The 22,082-nt window shown below is 41.5% G+C and overlaps 1 protein-coding gene across 2 annotated transcripts in view; it reads left to right on the top strand.

The window, feature by feature from the left end:
- The window catches only part of CORO1C (coronin 1C), a 152,911-nt gene extending 134,711 nt beyond the window's left edge, over positions 1 to 18,200 (top strand). For both annotated transcript variants that reach the window (XM_077461291.1, XM_077461292.1), the window contains exons 9-11: positions 11,026 to 11,083; positions 15,877 to 16,122; positions 17,406 to 18,200. In XM_077461291.1, the coding sequence (XP_077317417.1) occupies positions 11,026 to 11,083; positions 15,877 to 16,122; positions 17,406 to 17,543 (442 nt within the window). In that variant the 3' untranslated portion in view covers positions 17,544 to 18,200. The remainder of the gene's footprint in view (positions 1 to 11,025; positions 11,084 to 15,876; positions 16,123 to 17,405) is intronic.
- The last annotated feature ends 3,882 nt before the right edge of the window (positions 18,201 to 22,082 follow it).

Genomic DNA, 22,082 nt, shown 5'->3' with positions numbered 1-22,082 from the left:
CAGAGTACAGAACTCTCGATAGATGACAATGTATTGAAACAGGAATGTCTGGTTAGCAGAGGAGTGTGCCCAAGAACACTCAAGCCCCATACACACGATCAGTTTTTCTGCTGAGTTTTTCCTTCAGGTTTACCAAAACCATGTAGTGCAAGGGCCTGCCTGATTGCATAGAAATTGAAATTCCTAAGGTTTGTCCTCATACTATATGGTTTTGGTAAATCTGAAGGAAAAACTCAGCAGAAAAACTGAGTGTGTATGGGGCTTTATGGTTCGTGCACACTAGGAAGCATAAAAAATGCCAGTACTGCTGACAGAAAAAAAGCAGCAGAAAAATGCTCATATGAAGCAAGTTTCGCCTGTATTTAAAGCGGGAGTCCGCCGGGACTCCGCGTTTTTTTTTTTTTTTTTTTTTTTTTTAAGTCAGCAGCTACAAATACTGCAGCTGCTGACTTTTAAAATGGTGACACTTACCTGTCCAGTGCGCCCGCGATGTCTGCACCCGGAGCCGATCTCTAGATCGACACTCGGGTGCTGCCGCCGCCATCTTGGGTATGGGAATCAGGAAATGGAGCCTTTCGGCTTCATTTCCCGGTTCCCTACTGCGCATGCGCGAGCCGCGCGGCGCAATCCGGACGGTCCCCGCTGCCTCTGGGAACTGTGTGTTTCCCAGCAGGCAGCGGGGCACTTGCGCAAAGGGGCGGGCAGTTGCGGAAAGGGGCGTAATCTACGCCCCTTTCCGCAGACAGCTATCCCAGAAGTGGGTGCAGTTACCTGGATTATCCAGGTAACTGCACCCCCCTCCCCCCTGAAAGGTGCCAATTGTGGCGCCGGAGGGGGGGGGGGGGTGGATTCCGATGAGCGGAGGTCCATTTTAGGGTGGACCTCCGCTTTAAGCACGTTTTTTGTATTTTCCCCCAAACACTATTTAAAAAAAAAAAAAAAAAAAAAAAAAGTATTAAACGCTTGACATGCCTAAATGCCTCCTGAAAGTGCCTGTCAAAAACGCAATTGGGTTTTTTTTTTTTTTTGTCCTGTGTATAGGTCTGTCATTACTTGAGTGTCAGTGCCTAAGTGGTTAGCACTCCTGGCCTAGCCTCGGGTCCCTGGTTTTGATCCCAGTCAGGACACTATCTCCAATGGAGTATGCAAGCTCTCCCTGTGCTTACATTAGTTTCCTCACACTCTGAAGAGAGACCTACTGGAAGAAATATTGTCTCCTGTCTAAATTGGTACTAGTTATGTGTATGCACATCAGACAATTTAGACGTTTCTTCCGGCCAGGGACTGTTAATGTACAGTATGTAAAGTGCTGTGTAAATTATTCCTGCTTTACCTATAATACATTTTCCTAGAATGTTGGTACGCACAAAACTAAATAAATTTTTTGTGCTAATACATTCAACACTGTCACTTCAATTAAACACCTTTTTAATACTACCACTATCACAAAGATCCTTTTTAACCACTTCCCGACCGCCGCACGACTATGTACGTCGACAGCATGGCACGGGCAGGCATATGGGCGTACATGTACGTCCCTGCCTTCCCGCGGGTCGGGGGCCGATCGGGCCCCCGCCCGGTGCCTGCGGCGGTCGGTATCCGTGCAGGAGCGATCGTGATGAGGAGGCGGCCATTCATTCATGGCCACCCCCTCGCGATCGCTCCTGACGAATGGGAGTGAAGCATTGCATCACTTCCTCTCCTGTAATGTAAACACAGGAGAGGAAGTGATGTAATCTCTCCTCCGTTTCGGTATTTTTCGTTCCGGCACCGAGGAGAGAGCATCGGTGAGTTGCACAAGCACTACACTACACAGTAGAACATGCCAGGCACACTCACACCCCCCCCTTTACCCCCCGATCACACCCCCAATTACCCCTGCCCCCCCAGTCACAGTGACACCAATGCATTTTTTTTTTTTTTTTTTGCATTGGTGTCATTTGTGACTGTAATAACTGTTAGGGCAGTTAGGGTTAGCCCCCTTTAGTTCTAATGTACCCCCCTAACCCCCCCAATAAAGGTTTAACCACGTGATCACCCCCCGTTGCCAGTGTCACTAAGGCTGGGTTCACATTGCAGCGGTTTATGAGAACGGATGTGATTCGCACCGCACTGCAGTGCAGATCACATCCGATCTCTGCGATTCGAGTTCAGCCATTCGCCGCACCCGCCGCAAATTCGCACGGGACCCTTTTTTTGGTCCGCAGCAGAATCGGATCGCATGGGTGTTCACACCATGCGATCCGAGTTTGCAGATCGCACTGCGATATGCGAACTGATCTGGGGGTGTCATTAACATTTCACTGACACTCCTAGTAGTTCGCATAGGGCAGTGTGAACTGCCGCCGGGAGGCATGCGATGCGGGAACCCGCCGCGGATTCGTGGCGTTCCCGCATCACTCCAGTGTGAACCCAGCCTAATCGATCATTTTTCTGATCGCTGTATTAGTGTCACAGGTGACGCTAGTTAGGCAGGTAGGTATTTAGGTTCGCCGCAGCTTTTTATAGCGCCAGGGACCCCCATATACTACCGCATAAAGCCCCCTGATTGCCCCCTAGTTAACCCTTTCACCAGTGATCACCATATAACTGTTACAGGTGACGCTGGTTGGTTAGTTATTTTTTTATAGTTTCAGGGCACCCGCCATTTATTACCTAGTCTCACTAGTGTACCCGTAAATTTAGGGGTGTCTACTTTCCAAAATGGGGTCATTTGGGGGGGGGGGTTTGTGCCATCTTGGTATTTTATGGCCTTCAAAACTGTAACGCCCTTAGAAAGCCTGAAGGCGGTGCTTGGTTCTCGGGGCCCCGTACGCGGCTAGGCTCCCAAAAAGTCCCACATATGTGGTATCCCCATACTCAGGAGAAGCAGCAGAATTTATTTTGGGGTGTCATTTCACATATGCCCATGGCATGCGTGAGCAATATATCATTTAGTGACAACTTTGTGTAAAAAAAAAAAAAAAAGTTTGTAATTTTCCGGCAACTTGTGGCAAAATATTAAATATTCCATGGACTCAACATGCCTCTCAGCAAATAGCTTGGGGTGTCTACTTTCTAAAATGGGGTCATTTGTGGGGGTTTTGTGCCATCTTGGCATTTTATGGCCTTCAAAACTGTAATAAGTGAGAAGTGAAATCAAAAAATTACGCCCTTAGAAAGCCTGAAGGCGGTGCTTGGTTTTCGGGGCCCCGTACGCGGCTAGGCTCCCAAAAAGTCCCACATATGTGGTATCCCCGTACTCAGGAGAAGCAGCAGAATTTATTTTGGGGTGTCATTTCACATATGCCCATAGCATGTGTGAGCAATATATCATTTAATGACAACTTTGTGTAAAAAAAAAAAAAAAAAAAAAAAAAAAAAAATTTGTCATTATTCAATCGCTTGAGGCAAAAAAATAAAATATTCAATGGGCTCAACATGCCTCTTATCAATTTCCTTAGGGGGGTCTACTTTCCAAAATGGGGTCATTTGGGGGGGTTTTGTACTGCCCTGCCATTTTAGCACCTCAAGGAATGAGATAGGCAGTCGTGAACTAAAAGCTGCGTAAATTCCAGAAAACGTACCTTAGTTTGTAGATGTGACAACTTTTGCGCAAACCAATAAATATACAGTTATTGACTTTTTTTTTACCAAAGACATGTGGCTGAATACATTTTGGCCTAAATGTATGACTAAAATTGAGTTTATTGTATTTTTTTAATAACAAAAAGTAGAAAATATCATTTTTTTTTTCAAAATTTGCGGTCTTTTTACGTTTATATCACAAAAAATAAAAATCGCAGAGTCAGTCAAATACCTTTAAAAGAAAGCTCTATTTGTGGGAAGAAAAGGATGCAAATTTCGTTTGGGTACAACATTGCATGACTGCGCAATTACCAGTTAAAGCAGCGCAGTGCCAAAGTGTAAAAAGACCTCTGGTCATTTACCAGCAAAATGGTCCGGTCTGATCACAAAGCTTTAGACCTTTTAAAATCTGAATGTAGTCAAAAGTAAGTTTTAAGTCCTACCTTTTGCCTCTTGTCTGAAGTGTTGTGTGTCATTGGTGCATGTTTTCCCCATGCTTTCCTTTACATATTATCTTGCCGTTGTGCTATCAAAATTTTGTAGTGTTCACCAATTGTAAGATGGTAGATTTTTGTGTAAACTCCTCTCACACACTTTATTATTGCTTTCAAATGTGCATCTGACAGAAAAAAAAATCAGGTAAATGGTTTCCTGACCACGTGGCATTTTTGACTTGGGCTGCAGAGCAGCCAGCACCCCTCGTTAAAGTTGCTCATTGAACCAGCGGGACCACACCATAACTGCGAGCCAAGTGTCTCGCAGTTGCAGTGTGGTCCCATAATCTAAAAGTGCCTTTAAGCAATTGACCAAAAAACATTTCAGTCTCATGAACGCCTGTCAGCTGCTGCTATGCAAACCTCTGAAAAACCATCCACTTTGAAGAACCTTTAGAAGGGCGGTAAGCATACCGCCAGTGTGAAAGAAGCCTTAGTCAATTCTCTAGCTCAGCTCCCCTCTGCTTGCATGTCATAGCCCTCTCCTTGCAGTATTTTATTACTCTTTCACTTTCGTGACCAGTGAGTATACTGAGGCTTCAGCGATCACATCCAACATGGTAGTACCCAGCAGCATTCTCAGAACTTTTGGATGTCCTACAGCTAAATAACATGCATAGAATTTTAAAAGCACATATCAAGTCGATTTATCAATCAAGTAGATTTAAATGGCTAGTAAAAGTTTGATTTAAATTGGCTTGATTTTAAATCCTAATTTTTAAAGTTGCGTAGCAGCCTTCTCTGACCTGCTGTTGACTGACAGTCCCATTCACTTTAAGGTGAGGGACGTGGATGCCTGTTAACAGGTGCTGCCATGATGGATCTGAAATGACAGGTGCTCTTTAAATGTAAGGACTTATCCTTGCTGATAGTTAGAATCTTCAATATTTGCAAACAAAATGAAAGCTTCCTATTTAGAATACACTGTCGGGTTAGTACAACAGCAATTATCAGAACGGATTTTTAGGTTAATCACACAGTTGAACTACTAAAATTCTTTTAATTAAAACAAGAACATTCTATTTATTACCTGCTTTACCTATAGGTAGAGTGAGGAACTTCAAAATATTCTCAAACTAGGTCTCTCTTATGGCCTGCTCAAGGGAGCAATAAAGCACTTCAAGATATGTGCAGAGAAAGATCACAAGGTTTATAGGCTGCTTGGAATGTTTTGCTTTCATTTTTACTGCTTGCCCTTCCTCACAGATTAATTTATTTTCAAACAGTTTGTAGTGTACATTTGCAAACTATGGGATAAAGGAATTTTCCTGAACCTTATTTTATCTCATGGTTACTGTGAAATTGTGTGAATGCATCAATGCAGTGCATGTTATCTCAGTTTGCTTGGATTCATTGAATGAGTTTACCAAAAATTTAAATATTGCAGAATATACCTAAGCTCTATTTCATGCTGAATAAACTAAATTCTTAATATTAAATAGAAAACTCTTTCCCCGTTATCTTTGAACTCTTCCATCCTTTTTCTGTCCATGGATTTCTCCATCCCCAGACTCTCCCATTCTTCTGTTCCTGCCCATGGATTTCTCCATCTCCATCCCCAGACTCTCTCCCATTCTTCTGTTTCTGTCCATGGATTCCTCCATCCCCAGACTCTCGAGAGGAACTGGGCTGCTCTGTGAAAAACCATTGCACAGAGCAGCCAAGTATAACCTTGTTTGATTTTAAAGCGTTTAAGGTAAGCCTTTTGTTTCTACAGAACCCACTGAGATATAACATTAAGCTCTGCAGTGCATGTCCTTTATAAAAAAAAAAAATAAGATATGGCTTGCTTCAGCATGCTCGGCTGTCTGCTGGTCTCCTCTCCTGATGCGATAGCCGTAGGGGGAGATGCTGGGAAACCCCACTGACGTCGGCCAAGGAGAAGCGGGGAGGAGACTGGCGGGCAGTCACGTGAGTGCCGAACGGCGCTCTGAAGTAAGCTATTACACCGCATATTTTTTATAAATGAGATGCACTGCGGAGCCTAATGTTCTATATTGGAGGGAACTATAGAAGAAAACTGTTTTATTTTTGTTTTTTTGTTTTTTTGTTTTTTTTTGAGCAGGAGGGGAGCATCGGGGAGCTGACAAGCAGAGGGGGGCGAGGTTAGGAGGGAGACACACAGGAGAGAAGGCTGAAGCTGTCTCCGGTGTCAGGGCTCAGCACCCCTGATATATCAGCGCAGAGAGGGGAGGGTAGAAACTGGCAGGATCAGTCAGGTATTTCAGGCGTTACAGGGGGCCAAATGACACTGCAGAAGCACAACATGCCACCTCTTTTGAGGAAAAGACTTCTGTAATTTATAAGGTGAAAGAGCCTGAATATTAGTGTGAGCATTCAAATCTCTGATCCCTTTTTTGTGTCCTCAACTTACCTCTTCAAAATCCATTACAGCTCATCGATTGACACCAGGCACTCTAATTTCTCAAGCTTTTATGGAGGCTTACACAGTCTGTAATTACAGGGTCTCGGTGTTTAATATATCCATTATATAGTGGCTGTAACTTTTAGTCTAGGCCGACTGCTTTTTAAGATATTAAATTTGAAAATAAATTGCCAACAGAGGAAAACCTAATGAAGGAAATGTTTTGCAATCAAAAAATTAAGACCATTATTAGACTTCATCACAAATTTTTCAAGTTTTATTTAGTTGTTAAATCTTGTTCTTAACTGGTGGTCTAAACAATTTTGGTTGTATTTCTGGTATTGTCTTATCTGCAATATCCATCAATGTTTTTTCATGCTAGTTATGTGATGGCAGACAGGGCTGTTCAATTTTGTAGATTTACAGTTGCAGAATGCCATTCATTTTGTTTCTCTGACCCCATTACAAAATTACTGGTGTTGGGACATTTTTAGACTTGCTACATACACACCTGTGACTCCCTTTTTGTACAGGTGCCATCACGTGTCATGTAACTATTTCAGTAAATATAGCCCTGGGTGTGATTCTGTGGTGTCAGTAAGTTGCTTCAGCTTTGTCCTCATCAAGAAGGCTGCTAGGAAGACCGATCATCTGAGAGCGATGTAAAAGTCCTCTGTCAGATGTTGAACAGGGTGTTCTGTTGCAAAATCAAGACTATGAAGCAAGGCAGTCAGTTCTTGCATTTAGCCCTGCTCCGTTCATTAGGTTTGACCATTTCAGAGTCAATGGGACCCAAATCGCCTACTGGATCATGTGCATAATTAAAGTGACACTAAACTTTATTTTTTTTCCATAATTCGTTTAAAAAAATCAAATATACCATAGCCCTGCCTTTAAAAAAAAAAAAAAATCTCGCTGTTTTGAGGCTTTTTTGATCCTGTGCATGCTCCCAATCCTCCACTAATGCACCTCACTGCAACTAGTGTAGAGCAAGCAGTACTGTTTCTGGTCACATGCATTGCTCTGTGTACTAAAATACCCATGTAGCTGAATGTGTCTGTGCATAGATGTGTAGTCCATCACCGGGTGAGGGGGTAACGGAAGAGGCTAGCTACGTTCACATGCACAGGCCTGGCGTTGAGAAGAAATGTAACCACCCTAGAACAGGAAATCTGAGAATGGTAAAAAAAAAGCTTGCATTTGAGCGATGTAAAAAAGGAAGGAGGCGATGGAAGGTACATTCTAGTCATATCTAGACATACTGCTTTTGTTTTATAAAAATGTAAATTTGGCATTGCTATAAGAACTAAGTTATACAGTATGCAGCACTAGTGATGTATTTAAACCAAACCTTCTCAGTAGTACTGGGTTTAGTTTATAGCAGGCAAAAATAAGCCATCCTCAACCCTACAACCCCCCATGTCATGTGACTCGTTAGTCTTTCAAGGTCACAGGTGTGTTAAATTTGGTGTTATCGCTCTCTTACTGGTCACTTGAAGGTCAACATGGCCTGTTGGTGCTCAGACCATACATCACATTAGTCTGCGTGGCTGTTGTCCTAGATGGAAGCCTCTTCTAAAGATGATGCAAAAAGCCCATAAACAGTTTGCTGAAGACTAGCAGACTAAGGCTATGGATTACTGGAACCATGTCCTGTGCTCTGAGACCAAGACAAACTTATTTTGGTTCAGATGGTGTCAAGTGTGTGTGGCGGCAACCAGGTTAGGTGTACTAAGACAAGCTTCTTGCCTATAGTGGTAGTGGGAGTGTCATGGTCTGGGGCTGTATGAGTGCTGCCGGCACTGGGGAGCTACAATTCATTGAGGGAACCATAAATACCAACATGTACTGTGACATATTGAAGCAGAGCATGATCCCCCCTCCCTTCGGAGACTGGGCCACAGGACAGTATTTCAGCATAAAGACCCCAAACACCTCCAAGATGACCACTGCCTTGCTAAAGAAGCTGAGAGTAAAGGTGATGGACTGGCCAAGCATGTCTCCAGACCTAAACCCTATTGAGCTGATGTGGGGCAAATGGCAGGTGGAGGAGTGCAAGGTCTCTAACATCCACCAGCTCTGTGATGTCGTCAGGAGTGGAAGAGGACTCCAGTGGCAACCTGTGAAGCTCTGGTGAACTCCATGCCCAAGAGGGTTAAGGCAGTGCTGGAAAATATTGGTGGCCATACAAAATATTGACACTTTGGGCCCAATTTAGACTTTTTTCACTTAGGGGTGTACTCACTTTTGATGCCAGCAGTTTAGACATAGACTGTGTGAGTTATTTTGAGGGGACAGCTAATTTTTACACTATTATACAAGCTGTGCACTCACTACTTTACATTGTAGCAAAGTGTCATTTCTTCAGTGTTCACATGAAAAGATAGAATATTTACAAAAATGTGAGGGGTGTCCTCGCTCTTGTAAGATACTGTATTTGGCAGAAGCACCTGCCGAGACAGACTGAAAGGAATGAGATTACTCTTCTCCACTTTTTGTTGGTTACGTTCTTACCTTCATGCCTCATGTAAAGCCTTGTATTGTATGGATGCAGAATTTATTTAAAAAAATGCTCTATTCCCAAGGTTGATCTGGCAAGTCCAATACATTGAGACAGCTACTGTTGGCAGATTTTCTAGACCCCATTATCCAAAATCGCACTTCACTTTGGATTGCTTATCTCTTACTGTGTGGTTCTCATCCATGTGACCCTCCCAGACGCAGTCATTATCTACTGTTGATACTTCTCATTGTGGCAAACCTTTTTCTTTGCCGAAAAGAGCTGCCAAAAAGCCTTACTCGTGATATGTTGGCCCTTATGGAGGCGATGGTGTGATCTATAGACGCCTACCTCCTCCTTTGCCAGAAGATGTTCAGTTTATTCTTGATTTGCAGTGCTTGCCTTTCCAGTTCGTCTTCTGTTTCTACTCGCATGGAAAAGCACAAGATTCTTTAAAGTGGTTGTAAACCCTTACAAACCACTTTGACCTACAGGTAAGCCTAGATTAACCACTTTCAGACCGGACCAATTTGCTGGTCAAAGACCAGACCACTTTTTGCAATTCGGCACTGCGTCGCTTTAACTGACAATTGCGCGGTCGTGCGACGTGGCTCCCAAACAAAATTAACGTCCTTTTTTCCCACAAATAGAGCTTTCTTTTGGTGGTATTTGATCACCCCTGCGGTTTTTATTTTTTGCGCTATAAACAAAAATAGAGAGATAATTTAGAAAAAACGCATTATTTTTTACTTTTTGTAATAATAAATATCCCCCAAAAATATATAAAAAAACATTTTTTTCCCCCAGTTTAAGCCGATACGTATTCTTCTACATATTTTTGGTAAAAAAAATCGCAATAAGCGATTATTTGGTTTGCGCAAAAGTTATAGCGTTTACAAAATAGGGATAGTTTTATAGCATTTTTATTAATAATTTTTTTTTTTTTTACTAGTAATGGCGGCGATCTGCGATTTTTATTGTGACTGTGACATTGTGGGGAACCCATCGGACATTTTTGACACATTTTTGGGACCATTGTCATTTATACAGTAATCACTGCTATATAAATGCAGTGATTCCTGTGTAAATGACACTGGCAGTGTAGGGGTTAAGTGTTCCTAGGGGTGTGTTACTAACTGTGGGGGGGTTGGGCTTTCATTTAGTGTACACTGATCTCTGCTCCAATCACATGGAGCAGAGATCAGCGTCACTAGTTGCTAGGCAGAATGGAAACATGTTGTTTATACAGCATTTCCTCCATTCGGCCGCTCCGTGAGACGATCGCGGGGATGCCCGCGGCGATCGAGTCCGCGGGTCCCGCGACCGGACTCACGGGGGTCCCGACCAGCGCGGGAGCGCGCCGCCGGCGGCGCGCTCCCGATGGCACGGCGGCAACGAATATTGGACGTACATGTACGCCAATATGCCTGCCCGTGCCATTCTGTCGACGTACATCGTCGTGCGCTGGTCGGGAAGTGGTTAAGGCTTACCTCTAGGTCCAAGAAATCTCTCCTAAACCTACACGGTTTAGGAGATATTTACAAATATGCTATGCATACTAGCTCATTATGCCTTTGCCTTGCAGGTTGCATTTTTTTTTTTTTTTTTTTAAAGGGCCTTTACTTCCTCTTTAAGCCTTTTTTTTACTTATTACAATCTGTTCAATCTCTCTTCCTACTCAGTATGTTGGGGCTTACCAACGCCTACACAGGAATATTTGTCTTTAGAGATTTACATGCACCTTTGCACAAAATGCATTTTTATGATTAGTTGGTTCTCAGGCTTACACAAGTGCTCCCTGACAGCAATTTGTCTAATCTATAGTTATACTTGTTAGGATTCCTGTACATTTTAGCGTCAAACACTGATGCCAGGGATCCGGCAGTGAAAGGGTTAAGGGAGATTAGCCAGAATCCATTAACCTAAAGTTATGATTTTGTTTTACTGTCATTGGTGAAACTTGCTGTATTCTATAAAAGAAGCTATAACTGACTAGTAGTGAGAATGATGCATTGTTTTTGATTTGTATATTTTATTTATTTTTTGTACTAGGGCACAAATTTGTCATTACTTTTTTGAATAACTTTCTTTTCTTTCAGGTTCTACAAACTGCATGAGAGGAAATGTGAGCCTATTATTATGACTGTTCCCAGAAAGGTCAGTGATTTTTGGAAAATGATCAATTGAATGAAGGGAACATAAGTGTTCTGGGGTTTCAGTGATGGGCATCATTGCTTAAAAGCAAACCTGTCCTGTTACTTTTTAAGTCATTTGGGACACAACAGCTAGTATAATGAAACTAAGTATTGCTATTGAGGGGCATTCTGTAGCTCATTTTAGCAAAGCAATGCCAAAGGATACAGGCTTTCAACTGCATCTTTGTTGTTGGGCTGTGCTTTAATAGGTGAGGTTTTTTCAGGATGCTCAAGGTACTGAGATGTTTAGTGACTGGTGTTTTAGCACTGAACACTCGAAGTCAAGACAGGTGGAGAGCAATTTGCAGGCTGCAGAGGAGAAAAGAGCCTCTGACAGTCCCAGGAAGTGCTCAGACCGTCAAAGGTTGATGTTGAAATGGGAAAGAATTGGTTGCAACAACACAGTGCTTTAGTAAGCAAGTATCTTTTTAGTGTATACTGCAAAGTTGGCCATGTGCGCTGTGGTAACTAAAACTGCACTCTGGGCAGATTTAAAAATGCAATTTAATACTAATATGTAACCATTAAAAAAAAAAATTCTTACAAGCTGCTACCTTAAGTTTTATACTTTAAAAAAAAAAACATCCTCCCAGGTAGTGATCCAAAACCAAAGGGCAACCCCCAGCCAAAATCCCACACTGGTTAAAAATGTGAAAACTGTGCATGCAAGGGTGACTGCACAGGATGCTGCAAGAGAAAGGAACTACCCTGAAATGGGAAAGCAGTCATGGCACCAGCTTTAGGCTGGGTTAACACTGCTGCGGTGTACGGGATCGCATGTGATTCGCAGTGCAAATCACATGCGATATCTGTCTGATTCGATTTCAGCCATACAGATAGTATGGCTGAATTTGCAACGCATCCGGCCCAAACTCGTACAGGACCCTTTTTTGGTCCGCAGCAGAATCGGATCGCATCGGTGTTCACACCATGCGATCCGATTCCTGTCCAAGTTTGCAGATCGCACTGCGATATGTGAACTAATTTGGAGGTGTTAACTTTTCACTGACACTCTCAGCAGTTCGCATAGGGCAGTGTGAACTGCTGACGGGAGGCATGCGATGTGGGAACCCGCAGTAGATTTGCAGCGTTCCCGCATCGCAGCAGTGTGAACCCAGCCTTAATCTGAACAGAGGCAAGAAAATGCATACTTGATGATGAAGTCAGCTGCTGAAAGTGCTAAAACCTGTGGGGTTATTATCCATTTAATTCCCTGAATCTGTCTTAATATCGACCTCCTGTCATATGTACGGTAGCACTCAAACTTGGGAGGGATGGGGCAGCTATAGATGTTAATCAGGCTCTGCTGCATTCACTTATGTTTAACAGAAGGGGTGAGAAGAGTTGGTGAATTATCAGTTTGTTACATCTTCTGCTTTGTCGGATTGACACATTACACTTTAAGAAACTTTAAAATGGCATTTCCACTTTTGCAGTAAAATTTTCGAAAGCCCCATTATATGATACATGTTCACATTCACACAGCATAAGTTAGTGTTTGTAAAAGGCTGAAGTTTTTTTTTAACTTGAATGCATCCTATTCATGATGGTAAAAAAAAAAATCAGCCCCCCAGCGCCCATCGCTCACCTGAGCACCCTCTAATCCAGCAGTCTCTTTTGGACGCGTAGACAGGGCTAGGGAGCAAGTACACACCAATGCCCCCATAGTAAGCGGCTTACTATTGGGGATGCTTTGATCAAGGGGGAGGAGCCAGGAGCACCAGCAGGGGATCTAGGGTGCTCTGTGCAAAACCATTACACAGAGTAGGCAAGTATGACGTGTGTTTTAAAAAAACAAAACCCTTTAGAATCACTGTAAAGGTAAGTAAAACGTGCGTTTTACTTTTTATTTTTTTGTAGTTGCTTGGAAAGAATGGCAACCACGATCAGCAGATTGCGGGTGCCATGCAGGACTCCTACATTGTATGGGCAGGCAGTTTCACAAAGACAAGAAGAATCAATGAACTATCACCACACTCAACAGCACCCTGGTAGTTCATTGAGAACTACAAGCCATTGGCCACAAAGGTTGTCGGTACATTTAGTGCATTCACAGAACTCTGTATATAATCACTCTATATAAACGTAATCACAAAATAACACAAGATTTTTGTGCTAGACAGCGTTTGCAAAAATAACTACAATTAAATGTAAAACAAAGATATAAAGTAATAAGTGCTCAGTCCAGAGTAATAGAATACAAATATTACATAAGCAACACACTCCATCCATAGAAAAGTGAAAAAAGTGCTTGTGCCTTGACGCCAGAAGATTCCCCCACTTAATGCTTTGTCACCACGTGCTCATATAAAAGTCCGTACTCACCAGATTGTACAAGAGCATTCCACCTCACTTTTTTAATCACCAAGGAACCAGATCATGCCACTCGGTTGCCTGAAATGGATATCCTCTCCGCATGGATAGATGGGTCGGTGATCTGATGGCAGAAATCCAGGGTATTTAACCACTTCAGCCCTGGAAGATTTGGCTGCCAATTTTTGCGATACAGCACTGCGTCTCTTTAACTGACAATTATGCGGTTGAGCTACATTCTACCCAAACAAAATTTTTATTTTTTTTTCACAAATAGAGCTTTCTTTTGGTGGTATTTGATCATCTCTGCGGTTTTAATCTTTTGCGCTATAAACAAAAAAGCATACATTTTGAAGAAAATTTTTTGTACTTTTTTGCTATAAAAAAAAACATTTTTTTTTTTAAACAAATTTTTTCCTCCAGTTTAGGCCATTATGTATTCTACATATTATTGGTAATAAAAATCTCAAGCGTATATTTTGCGCAAAAGTCATAGCGCCTACAAAATAGGGGAAAGATTTATGCCTTTTTTTTTTTCTTACTAGTAATAGCGATTTTTATTGGGACTGCAACATGGTGGACAGATCGGACACTTTTGACACATTTTTGGGACCATTGGCATTTATGCAGCAATTAGTGCTATAAAAATGCACTGATAACACTGTAAATGTCAATGGCAGGGAAGGGGTACACACTAGGGGGGCAATCATTGGGGACTTGGGGGCCTAGGGAGTGATTCTAACTGGAGGATTGGACTGCCTGGGTGAGGAGAGCGATCGTTGTTCATACTTAGTGTTAACAGATCGCTCTCCTCACCCCTGACAGCACTGAGATCTGTCTGTTTGCATTGACAGATCTCCATTCTGTCTGTGTGGAGCGATCTCGGGTGCCTGGTAGTTAACGTGTATCGGCTCCTGCGCTGAGGGTACATGCAGCCCCTAGTGGTCCAAAGGCGAGCCGGCGTATAGCTGCAAAGCTTCGCCCAGGGGAGCCAACCTGCCACAGTATAACTGCGGCGGCTGGTTGGGAAGGGGTTAATCACCACTGTAACATGGTGACCACATGATGGGATTAAATAAGACGGCTCAGCAGGACATGATTCTAACCATGTATGAGTAGGCTGAAAGTACCCAAGTTGATCCAATCATCTTGGGTACAGCCAGTCTGGCAGCTTATATATGAGAAAACTGCTAGTGGCTATAAAAACCCGCTAACAATCCCTCATCTTGCCGGGAGAACACAATGCCTCCACAGGAGGAATTTCCCAATCCACACTGATGGGGGGGGCACGGATCATGTGATTTTTTTTTTTTTATTTTTTTTTTTTTTATTTTTTTTTTTTTTTTTTATTTTGTTGCTGGAAAGAAAGTCACTCCACCTATCACTTTAGGAAGCAGTGTCATGGCTGACTGCAAGCATTTCTGAATTTTCCTCATTTAGCATACACTTGAGAAACCGCTTTTAAATATTTAACCTGTTCTTAGGACAAACTGTGTTCAAATCTAGTTTACAACTGATATCTGCCAACTCTGAGAAAGTTAATTTTAGGGCCGGTTCACACAGCGAGGTGATGCGAGGCGACACGGCTCGCCTCGCCTCGCTCCCGCAAGTCGCCCCCGTTCTGTACAATGGAACCGTTCTGAGAGGAGCGACTCGAGTCGCTCCGACTCAGAAAAAAGGTTCCTGTACTACTTCTGGGCGACTTCGGGGGCGACTTGCATTGACTTCTATACAGAAGTCCTCTGCAAGTCGCCGCTGAGGTCCCCGCAGGTCGCGGCGAGGCAAGTCGGAGACGCCTCGCTGTGTGAACCGGCCCTTAGAGCAAACAGCTCCCCAAGCCCCATCATAAACAGAGGTAGGATTTTTTTTTAGTGCTTGTTTCCAAATAAGTTTATCTAAAAAAGGTAAACAATGTTTTATTTTATATAAAAGTTATGGGAACGTGTAATGTAATTTTGGTTTTCTACCCATTTGGCCATGTGGAAATCTTTAAAGATAAAGTGATTTTGATAAGCTATAGAGCTAATTGTAAGTGTAGAATACCACTATAAAAAGCAAAAATTATGTTTTTAAAAAATGTGGTTACTTGTAGCTGGCTGCGCTGCATTTATGCAACATGTTCCATCTTTGACCAGTGCATAGCAACACAGCACATTACTGTTTTGAGACAACTGGAATTAGGGCAGTTTGTCTTGTCCACTGCATCTGGGTTGCATTGAGCAGTGCAGTCCAATACAAGTTTTTCCTGAGTGATTTTTGTGATCTTCATAAGAATATTTTAAATGGACTAAAATCCATGGCTCACTATGGTATGTGTCAAAATATTTTTATTTTATTTTTTTAAATACAATTTACCTTCTGTTGACTATTAAATGGACAGGCCATGCATTATGCACTTACTGTACTTGACAAAACATTTCAGTTTAAAACCTTGTCTTCTAGTCGGATCTGTTTCAAGATGATTTGTACCCTGATACTGCTGGTCCAGAAGCTCCAATTGAAGCTGAAGATTGGCTTCTTGGCAAAAATGCAGACCCTATTTTGATCTCTCTGAAGCATGGATACATACCAACCAAGAACCGTGATCTAAATGTGGTGAAGAAAAATATTTTGGGAAGTAAACCAGCTGCACAGAAGAAGGCCGAGACAGCTAGTACCGCTAAAAAGACACCAGAAGCCTACACTGCTGTAAGTATTACACGTTAATCATTCGGGTGTTGTGTGCTGAATTCAGAGATCTGTACTGTATTTTTAATCCAAATTCACTGTTCTGTGCATCTGGTTATGCATATTAGATATATTAGATTTTTGCATGACATCCCATTAATTTCTAATGGGCCCCCTATGCATGTCAGTGCAGTAAACGATGCACATGATCCGTTAACACACTGATGTTACACATGCCTTGAGGTGTGCTGCTTTGGAAGAAAATTTTCCGTATGCCTTTTAGCCCATCTGTGCACGTGAGACCTCATAGAAAATGGTGGGACCATACCATGTGCATGGACACAACAGAAAGCGCATTCCGAGTCCTTAGCAGTAGTAAGCCATGTTTAAAAAAAAATTAAATAAAATAAATGGTCCCCCAGCTGGGTAATGTCATGATGCGGTAGTATGCACCGCATACTACCACATTATGACAAATTTGCCTCAATGGCTCCCCCACAGGCAAATGTTGTGATGTGCTAGTATGCGCAGCATACTACCACATTATGACAGATTTGCCTAAATGGATTCCTCCAGTCTTGCGCTCATTTTTCCCTTTTTTTTTTTTTTACACTTTTATAGAAAACGCAAATCCTCATTTATCGACACATCAATGTAGTCCTTGCATTGCTGAGAAGAGCATCGTGTGTGTGTGTGTTTTTTTTTTTTTAAACCCTTACACGGTGAACATTTTATATTCCAGGATGCCTTGGAGACCTTTACAGTGCTCTTGGGCTTAACTCTTTGGGAATTTGCTTTTTAACAAAACATTCTGCCCTTCATCGCAACATTTTGGTCTGTCTGGTCCCATGTTTAGAAACACTTTAATTAGTCCTCACTGTTCACCCTTCACGAAAATGTTTTCTTTGTAGGCAGACCGTGTCTCGTTTTTTTTTTTTTTTTTTTTTTTTCACTATTTTCGCCTGGAAGTGATGGTTTGACCGACACAAAGCACATCTCTATGGCATACATCCCTCAGACTGCTCTGAGCTCTGCTGTACCAGTCAGCTTTCATTCACAGGCTTAGTACTGGAAAGTACTTAGATTGCTGCTAAGGGAGTTCAGAATGATTTCAATTTTTGTTTTATTGTATTTTGTTTTTTATAGTAAGTTGGGGACAATGTGTTTTGTATGTGTAGTTCTGTCTTTTATGTGTAGAAGGGGAAAGGAGCGGAGCTGTTTTTCATTGTATGATTTAATTTTGTGCAATACAATTTTGTATCCTAAAATTGTTAGTCTGTCCTAAAACATCTTTTGCTTTTCAGCCGAATGATGGAAAGCTAGATGAGGTGATGAAGGAGCTGCGTTTAATGAGAGAGGACATCAGGTCCCAGGCGGAACGAATCTCCAAATTAGAGGATCTAGTGGCCAGTCTCACCAACAATGACGACTCTGAAGACTAATCAGAACACGATCTTAGCTGAGCTGGAGGTGCCCACTGCCAGATCACATTCTACCCAACACTTTCCTCCGGGCCTAGGCGATGATCAGCATTCCAGCACAGACTGTAACCACCATTCCCAGTTAAAATTCCACCCACCCATCCACCAGGTGCCTCCACGCAAAGACACTTGTGTAATTTCAGGAGTTGGGTTAGATGCCATTAACTTCTGAAGTGTCACAAATTCGCTATCCAAACCTTTCAGGCCGACCTCATGCAGAAGGGGACAAGGAATAAAAGAAAAAAACTTTTTGTTAATTAAAAGCCAAGATTTTTACCCTAATTTTTCAAGTGTTACATGACCGTTTCCTGCTCATGAGATCAGTATATATAGCTTCTTTTTTTTTTTTTTTTTTTTTTTTTTTTTTTTTTAAATAAATCCTGGTTCTGTTTCCTTTTTCTGAGTAAGGGAGGGATTATGAAAATGTTGGACCTATGCCACATTTTTTTTCCGAATTTTTGCCAAAAGACCTTGTTAAATATATTGGGACCATGCATCGTATAGTATTTTTTATTTTTAATGTAAAGGAGGAAGCACTGTGTTACTTGTCTGGAATTGCAAGAAAATACCCATAAAAGCTTCATGAGTTTTATATAAATCCTTTTCCTGTTCTGTGTAGAGCAGTTTCTTTTCCCTCATTGACTGAATAAGGAGTGGGAGATGCAAGTGGTTGATAACATTTGGGAAGTTACAAATGTACATTTCTGCATTTTTAGAATCAGAGTTTATTCTGGCGTGAGGGCTTGCTTGCCTTCCAAAAAAAGCTATTTATTTTAGGCTTGCTCCATACCATTTTATATGGCATTCTAAAACATCTGCATTGCTGTGCATCACAACACACTAATGCTCTACTGTGCATTCTTGTGCACTGCATCAGGACAAAAAGGTACAGTGCAAACGTTTTAGGCAGGTGTATAAAAAAAAAAACTTTTAACAAAATGGAAAGTAAATGAACAGAGGAGAAATCCAAATCAATATTTGGTTTGACCACCCTTTGCTTTCAAAACTGCTTCAATTCTAGGTACACCTGCACACAGTATTTGAAGGAATCCCGCAGGTAGGTTGTTCCAAACATCTTGGAGAACTAACCACAGATTCTCTGTGCATGTAGGCTGCCTCAAATCCATCTGTCTCTTTATGTAATACCAGACAGATACTTATCCATCATGCCATACCATCAGAGAGGCGTGTAATTGGCCCAAAATGTATTTTGCAGCAGGACAACCCCATACATGCAGCCAATGTCATTAAACTGAACTATCTTCAGCATAAAGAACAAGGAGTCCTGGAAGTGATGATTTGGCCCACACAGAGCCCTGATTTCAACATAGTCTTTCTGGGATTACATAAAGAGACCAAAGGATTTGAGGCAGCCTACATCCACAGAAGATCTGTGGTTCGTTGTCGTTTTAGAACAACCTACATGCCGAGTTCCTTCAAAAACTGTGTACACGTAGAAAAATTGATGCAGGTTTGAAGGCAAAGGGTAGTCGCACCAAATATTGATTAGATTTAGATTTTTCTTCTGTTGGCTCACATTGTATTTTGTAAATTGATAAAAATTAACAATTAAAATATATATATTTTGGAAAGCATTCTTTCAAGCATTTCTTTGCACATGCCTAAAACTTTTGCACAGGAGTATACATTTATGGTTTTTGTCAGTTCTTGTGTGTTGATAGCCCTTTCACGTGAATGGACTACTTGACATTAATGCCAACATAATGCATTTTACTACATCACACCAGACAGCTGTAAAAGGGGCCTGTAAGTAATTGCAGACAATTTTGTCTTCAGTTTTAAAGTAAAATAACAGGCATGTGGAACTCGACCGTATGGCACAGTATTTTAGTGTGCTATCGCTAAAGCACTATGTTCTTTTAACAGTATTGGCTCATTAGTTCATATTAGTTTAGTAACCATCTCAGAACTGCAATGAAGCCTAGTGTTCTGTGTTTTTTTTTTTTTTTTTTTTGTAAGTTCTTTACGTTTTTATTCAACAAACTGGTAAGAATGATACCTGGACAAATGCGACTCCGATTGTGACTTGATCTGTTGAGCACCTAATTTTGGCATGGCTTCATGCTTATTTAAGGAAATTTAAAGGATAAGTTCCCCTTTGGGAGCATGTTACACGTTCCACCTGTTTTGAGGGGGAAATATGCAACATGTTCCCAATGCTGCAGCCGCTGCCCGAGTTACCCGTACTAGCTGTTTTTAAAAACAGCATGGCCGTGTCCCTCGTACACAAAGCTCTATGTATGAATGAACTACAAGCCGACATCCTTTGCAGATGTCGGCTTGTAGTTCTCAATGAACATGCCGTGGTAGTTCATTGATTCATCCTGTCCGTGTATCTGCTTGCCCATACAGGCACACAGATTTTCTGAAATTTGCAGGAGACCTGCATGGCACCAGCGACCTGTTTGATCACTGGTGCACTGCTTTACAGGCTCCAAAAAATGCCCTTTTTTTTTTACCTGCAAAGAAATGGTACATTTTATTTTTTATTTTCTTTTAAAACCTTCAGTGGTAGATAATATGAACCAAAGTCTGATGAATAAAGCAAAACTGAATTCTGCTACAGTCTCCCTTCCAGCGATGTGCTGTCATGTTCACCTGGTTGTCTGAGGTTCAGGATTTTAAATGTGATTGGCCAGACTGGGATAACTTTTTCACCTCGGCATAAAGGCATGCCGAAACTGTACACTGAGCTGTGCATGCATGGTACAGTGTACACTCGAAAGAAGTTTGAGAACCTAGTACGCATGTTCTGTACTTACAATTTTTTTTTTTTTTTTTAATGGTAGTTCTACTGGTAAGATTAAAGTGGTATTAAACACAAACGCTAACATTGTATTATAGTGCAGCTTATCTGCAATATAGCTTAGATGTGATGGCTGCTTTCATTTATTTTATTTTTTCTTTGGCTTTATTTCCTTTTTAACCTGGTAAGCTGGCCACAAACTGTTTTTCAAATGTTAGAGATACAACAGGCCATTTCTTATTAGCAGGGGTACTTGCAAAGATCAACTTTTATTGATGTAAAACCTTTTTGCTCTAACTGCTTATAAAGTGTTAGCCCCTATACCCCCCCCCCCCCCCCCCCCCCCGGTGTTCATTCATCCAGAGTGCTGGCACTCTAATACAGTTACTGGACAGATCACTGGAAAAAAATACTCAAAATTATTGCAGCGACCACACCTGATTGGTAAGCTGCAATTTCTTGCAATTTTGCGTTTACCACCTTGTATAACTTTTTTAATAAACAGGATGACATAGAAATTAGATTTCCAATTATACTGCCAAAAAGCTGCTGTCATTTATCACATAGCTAATGAGCTCAGATGAACTCAAAAAGAAAACACTGATGCTTTAAATTACATTTTTTTTTTTTTTTTTTGGTAGCTGGATTCTTTCTCAGGTTATTATATAGGGGGGGGGGGGGGGTGTTCTGCTGTATTTGGTTTATTCAACAAAATGGATCAGATTTGCGAAGTAAATTGTAGATACAGGATTTGTAAGACCGTTTTTCAAAACTCCTTGTCTTTGGACGAAAGATAAGCCAGCACTGCTCATAAATGGCCATGGAAGAATTCTTGCATGGGGGTTGATATTCTTTTTATTTTTTAAACTGGAGAGCAAAATTTGGTGCAGCTCTGCATAGAAACTAATTGGCTTCCAGGTTTTTGTCAAAGCTTAATTGAACAAGCTGAAGTTAGAAGCTGACTGGCGATCTTACACAGCTGCACCAGAGTTTTTCTGCTCTTTACCGCCACCTTTGATCAACTTCTGTATTGTTGTCTGATCTTTTGCATTGGTTCTGAGCATGTGCGTGTTTGTAAAGTCCAATGGTTATCTGTACACACGATCGGACTTTGCGACATCGGACTTATGTTGTTGAAACGTTTGTTCGCACAGCCAACATTTGTCAGATGAAAACCGAAAGTTTGTTGGATGTTGCCTTGCCTTGGATGTGCATTTTTGTTTTCAAAAAGTCAGATCGTGTATACGGCTCTTTAGTCTTCCACTCTTCCAGTGCTTATGGGGGAGCAAGTGACTGTCTGAGACTGTGCTCTGGTCAATCATGAGTGTTCTTCCTAGCCTGCCCAAGATGACAGAATGTCTGTCTTTAATGTACATCACCATAGATATAACTGTTAGCAATCCAAAGTTGTATATTTTTATTTTACCTTTTTTAGATTTTCTTATTGTACACATTCTTCAGTGTTAAAAGGACCCTTTTTTTCTTTTCATCTGCCTTGCATGTTGGCTTACCCAATGTATTGGACATTTTAGCAGCACTACCCGTTTATGGTTGAAAATATTTTAAAATTAAAATTCTAAAGGGATACCAAATAAAAGAGGGTTAAGGAGAATAATTAAAGGGATAACATTTGACAACCGTACAGTTGTAGCACTACCAGTTTAACGCTGAATTCCAGATACGGTCTTTATTTTATACTTACTTTGGGGCAGTTTGCACCAATGTAGATATGC

Source organism: Lithobates pipiens, unplaced genomic scaffold (genome assembly GCF_037356315.1).
Source record: "Lithobates pipiens isolate NorthernLeopardFrog02 unplaced genomic scaffold, aLitPip1_a1.2 Scaffold_3, whole genome shotgun sequence".
NCBI classification, from domain to species: Eukaryota; Metazoa; Chordata; class Amphibia; order Anura; family Ranidae; genus Lithobates; species Lithobates pipiens.
This window is presented reverse-complemented; position numbering and strand designations above follow the sequence as displayed.